The 6,199-nt window shown below is 30.8% G+C and overlaps 1 protein-coding gene across 1 annotated transcript; it reads left to right on the forward strand.

Annotated features, from left to right (window-relative positions):
- Positions 1 to 3,397: 3,397 nt before the first annotated feature.
- On the forward strand, positions 3,398 to 4,498 carry LOC137812406 (nuclear transcription factor Y subunit B-1). The gene has a single exon (XM_068614363.2). The coding sequence runs from the start codon at positions 3,698 to 3,700 to the stop codon at positions 4,373 to 4,375; it is 678 nt and encodes a 225-aa protein (XP_068470464.2). The 5' UTR covers positions 3,398 to 3,697; the 3' UTR covers positions 4,376 to 4,498.
- The last annotated feature ends 1,701 nt before the right edge of the window (positions 4,499 to 6,199 follow it).

The following is a 6,199-nucleotide window of genomic DNA, read 5'->3' on the forward strand; positions in this document are numbered from 1 at the left end:
TTACATAGTTTTATATTATCATCAAATCACGAACCAAGTATGTATAAATTTGTCAATTTTTACATTAAATTATTATAGTTAATCACTTAATTCGGAGATTGTCCATTTTAAAATTTGGAGCTTTGGATATTGTCTATAGAAAACACCTCAAATGATTAAAATATGTAATTAAATTACTTTTAACATCTACTCCTAAATTATGTAAAACTATTGAGTGTACGGGAACAAGTCCTCAATCCACAGTTAAGGAAATGAGGATTCTTCTTTGAAATCTCATTTTGATTCTCATGAACAACGTTAATATCTCAAATGTGGTGATTGATCTTAATGTTGTTATAACAAACTTGAGGTCAAACCAATTTTATATTTAATATATTTTACTCTTTTATAAAAATATTACAATTTATATACAAAATAAAGGTATATTTTTATCTTAATATAAAAAATATGTAATCACTCCCATATACTCTATGTGAGATCTTAAATATAATTTCTATTTTTTCTTTTAAATTCTTAATTTATTTTTATGCTTAATTATCAGTTTATTTTGAAATTAACAGTTACATATTCACTCATTCTTTGTATTGTTGAGTCATCAAAAAATAACTTTTCCTTCTGTTAAAATTATTATTGTATTATTAACATCATTAAGTACAAAAACCACTCAAATAATTTAATTTATAGGGTATTTGTCAAATTTATTTTATTTGTTGCATTACTAATTAAGACTAATCAATTTAATTAGTTTTATCGGTGTCAATGAATTAACTATTTGTCACTATGTATATAATATCCAATGTAATATATTTTAATCTTTTAGTTTCCTTATTATTATTGCAACACACACACAACACATAGGAAGAGAATCTTATGAGTATTATATATGGCCTGCTCTGAGTGCTCATCGATATTACGTATACACTTTTCTTCTGCTTTCTCCTTCTTCACATTTCTTATCTGACTTTCTACCACTCTCTCAAAGCCGGCAAATACTACAATATATATAACTAAAATATACCATTGGACCAATATCTTCAAATTGTTTTATTTAGTTGTCAATAATCCTCAAGCTATCAGCATAAACACAAGCCAAGACTATTCCCACATATAATATCAATCATGATGTAATCTCACTTCACGTATGTAACCATCACCAAAACCAAACAAATATTTTCAATCTTTATTAAGATTTGTAATGTGCACAATTGACCAAACTCACTACAACTACTATTACTTTCTCACCAACAATGCCATAAACAAAATTTTGTATCTAAAAATAGCCAAAGGTTTTGGAGCTATCATTTTAACTTACCTGCATGCAAGAGTATTCCTATTGCATAAGTGGCTATTGGGTGGATGATGCAGAGCACTATACAGCCAACTTTACTTGTTCTTAGTGGGAGAAAAGGATCGAAACAGAAGTACAGCTAGCATACAAGTTTACCCAAGGAAACCAACATCAGATATTTGAAAACCAAAGAATAAGAAACCAGAAATTGATGATTGGTGAACAGCTAGAATAGAATCTGAAAATGAACTGTTGCAGAAAATTGCCCCATGAAAACGTACACTGGCATACAGTTGTTGTAACTAAACAGGAATTTACAAGAAGGGTGCATGAAAAGTTTCTCTTAATCTACTTCAGTTGGAGATAGACCACATTTAAGATAGGTTCATTTCAAATTGTTTTTAAGTTGTGTATTCTTGTGAGAGGGATTTAATAATTCGGATATAGACAAATTTTCTCTTTTTATGTATGTACCATATTTTATGCGTTTGATCACGTATCATCGTACGTTGTTAATATAATCCAATGTCTGACTTAAAAAACTTTCAACTTTGTCAAATTAAAATAAGCATTATTGTGATAGAACATATAATAGTGCATATAATCATTTTTCATGCTCATCCAGCCATTGCCAGAGTATTAAGAAGTGGATTGTGGATTATATATATATATATGACAGAGTGACATCATAAATAGACTCTAAATAGACTAAAATCTTCAAATGATTCTGATACCATATTAAGAAATAGATATTAAGGTTAACTCAATCTTATAAAATCGACTTATAAATAAGATTTTCATCCATTTATATACTATGAAATGAAATGTTATTATCTCTAGTCGACATACGATGATGTACAACACAGAGTTAGTCCAACAGGGGAAGAGAATAAAGATTATATATTTACATGAGTTTGAATTTCACTATTGATGTGAAAACTTTATTCACAGTGATCTATAAATATTTCTGTAGACATTCATAGAGTATTGAAACCTGACATGATGAGAATATCTATCCAAGACCCAGTTGATCTAAAGTTTTATTCAGAAAAGAAAAATCCATGCAATAATTGAATTATGTATGTGCAGGTTGCAGCTACCTCTTTTAAACAAGAAATGAATATAAAAAAGAATACGTAAGAGCCGGTCCAATATATATATTTTGAGAGCATGGTTGGTGGATGTAGCTTCCATGTGTCAGAAGGTGGTTTGATAGCTTTAATGTGTGAGGTTGTGATATTTTTGTTTCCTGAGAATGATGGAGGTGAGACTTGACAGGTTGGAACTGATGAAAGAACGAAGCCAGTTTAAGACATATTCGTGAAGGGGAAATAGAAAAGCAAAAGGGTCTCTTTTTGTGTATGCATATTTTATATTTGCACATTTGCATTGTTTGAAGAAATAGTGAGGTGGAAAAGGAGAAAATTGGGGACTGAGGGCTGAGATGCCTTGAGATGATACTGTGTTGCAATATGTAGTATGTGATGGAAGAATCTCAGTGAGACAAAGCAACACAAAAGCATGGCAAAGTGAAAGCATATATCCCATTGCTTCATCTTTTTCAGCCCCTTTTTCAAAAGCCGTACAAAAATAACATATGCACTTGTACGAATAATTCACGTTATGGGGTCTGATTAAGAATTCCAAACTTATTAAAACCCAACATCAATTAGCCAAGTGCACTGTCTTCTGCCAAACAATTTTCCATAATCATTCTCTCATCATTTACCTTCCAATTACTTCGTCTATCTGGAAAGCACTTTCTCTTTTTCCCAAGTACCTCAACAAACATGGGATATATACGAAATAACCAATGTCACAACTTTGAACATAATCCACTGCACTATACTCATGAATAAGTTCCATGTTACACTTTGAACCTTCCTGTCCCTTCTCTTCTCTGCTGCCCCTCAAAACTCTTTTAATCTATATAATATTTACCTCTCACATGACCAATTAAACAATTCCAGAATGATATATGTTTATTTAATCAACATTGCCGACCCTATCTATTTGATATTTTATTTCCAAAAAACTGGTCTAATTAATCACCCTTTGTATTCAGATGCTTGATTTAAATTTGAAAGTTGTTCATGGTGATTGAACAAGTATTCATTTATTTTATATGAGACCAAGGGGTCATTCTAATTGATATAAAGACCACCCTTTGTGATCTTCTTCATCAATCACCCTTTACTTTCTTCCAATATTCCACATGAAAGCAGCACCTTTCCACTTTTCCATTTTATATCCCCCAACTTTTGTTCCCTTATTAAAGGCCGCATGCAGCACCTAAGCTAAGCATAAGTTGTGCACACATAGGGAGAGAAGGGAGAAAAAAGTGTGAAGGTGAGAATCTAAATTGTTTAGCTTATTAAGTGACTCTATTCCAGTCTCTAGCTCTTCAACATGACAGGGAAGAGAAACCAAACAATAATCAGTCCTGTGGGAAGTCCAACATCTGGTAACATCTCAGACAGCTCCTCAAAAGAACAAGACAGGTTCCTCCCCATAGCCAATGTTAGCCGCATCATGAAAAGGGCACTCCCAGCCAATGCCAAAATCTCTAAGGAAGCCAAAGAAACAGTTCAAGAGTGTGTGTCTGAGTTCATTAGCTTCATCACTGGTGAGGCCTCAGACAAGTGCCAGAGAGAAAAGAGGAAGACCATCAATGGTGATGATCTTCTTTGGGCCATGACAACCCTAGGATTTGAGAACTATGTTGGACCCTTGAAGCTCTACCTCCACAACTACAGGGAAACTGAGGGAGAAAAGAGTTCCATGGCCAAACAAGAAGAACACTCTCCAACTGATCAAACTCATCAAACCAATGATGGGGTGTCTGAACTCAACAAGTTGCCTCATTCTGTTACAACCAAAGCAGACTTCAACACTTTCAGTGGTGGCTTCTATTCTGTGGGGTCTCAAGTAACAGCTCCAAAGACCTTCACAGATATTGGAGGGATCAACGGTTATAGAGATAGCTCCATGAACAGTATCATTGCTCAAAGTGCGGTCAGTGGTGACCAAGATGCAAGTGGTAATAGACTGATGCCACCCAACCTACGTTATAGGGTTGAATGGTAGATGTGACAACCATATCAACAAGTTCCTGTCCCTTCTCCATTACATATATTATATTATATATAATATGAATAATATTCTTATTACCATATATCATATGATATGACATGTTCATCGTCTAATGCTACATTTCACACGCTTTCTTGGAGAGTATATATATATATATATATATATATATATAACGAATATATGTAACGCAGTGTACTGTAGTTTGGTGTTAGTATGTATCTTCTTGTGCATTGAGTCTTCCATAGTGTTGAAGAGAATATCGCTCTAAGATCGTATCTCGTACGGTTGAAGAATGTGATGCAAAAAGATAATGAACTTCACCTTCTTCATGCAGTTGAAGAGGTGACTTACTCTTTTACTTTGGACCCTTTATCAATTCAAAAGTAATGCAACTTTACAAAGTACTGATGAACAAGGGTCACATTTCCATCAATGAATCTCAAACTAGTTCAAATGTTTCACAGCTATGTATCATCATTTAACTCACATTATGAACATGCCCATTACACATACCATTAAGGGGACCATGTAACAGCCAATTCAGAAAGTGAAGAATTGCAATCAAAATAAGAATTGTTCATTAGTGTTTATTATTCAAGCGTCAAAATCCTCTTTAGACAATAAGAAATGTCTTCATTCTATGGTTTATTATTTCCAGTAGTTACTACGAAATTATATATTAAGCGAAGATCTTGTTGATTACGGTTTATTCTTTCTTGCTACTCATCTCATTTTAAATATTTTCTAATCTTATTTATGTTCTAACACTACAAGAAAATCATGAAATAAAAATTAATTTTATATAAATAAAAAATAATTAGTTGTTGACTAAATTAAATATCATTTTAGAGATTAAATAAATTTTTGGTTTCTAAATTTGTTTATATTATTGTTAAATGGTTTCTAAATTGGTATTTAGTTAGCAACCAAGGTTTTTGCTACCAAATTTAGAATATAAATAATTGGTAGTTAAAATATTACGAATTTAGTCTAACAATGACAAAAAATAATTTAGAAATCAGTTTTTTTTTTTAGTTTTTAAAATGGTCTCTAATTTAGTTACTATTGCAACTAATTATTTTGGTAGCTAAAGATTGGTTTCTATTTCATAATTTTATTATAGTGTAAACTTTTACTTATTTTAACTTTTTAAAGTTTTTTTTTCAGTGATATGGATTTAAATATGATTGTAATGATAAATTAAAACACAATATAAATAAAAAAAATAACTTGGTGGATGATATTGAAAAGGTACGACAATTCTCATATTATTATATTTATATATAGTTATCATCAATTCTGACTTTTTATTGATTTTTTTAGAGTGGTTGAAAATATTTTCGAATTTGTAAAATAAATTATAATAACACTAATTGAAAAACAATAATATTTTGGTTTAAAGTTTATATCAAAATTTTCTTAATTACGATTAGAAATATTTTATGAAATAAAATAATAAAGGTGACACAAAAACGAGAGAAATTAAAATTTAAAAAAAAAATCATCCAATTTTGTGATTATATGAAGGACTTTAGAGCTATAGTTATTGTTAATTTCATATTTAAAGTGATATTTAACATTCTTGCTGACTTGTTGGCATTTGTAGTAGGATCATCTCCCATAATCAAAATGGCTTTATCAAAGGAAGGAGTATTAAAGATTATATGTGTATTGCTCCATTAAGTATTGTTATCTAAAAAGGTCAAGGAAGAGGTAATATTGTTATTAAAATTCATATTACCAAAATCAATCTATCTTAATGTATGTCAGGTTCCTTAAATATAAGTATTTGAAGGTTTCCTTCTTATTATTTTTCTT

Source organism: Phaseolus vulgaris, chromosome 2 (assembly GCF_051622355.1).
Source record: "Phaseolus vulgaris cultivar YP4 chromosome 2, ASM5162235v1, whole genome shotgun sequence".
NCBI lineage: Eukaryota > Viridiplantae > Streptophyta > Magnoliopsida > Fabales > Fabaceae > Phaseolus > Phaseolus vulgaris.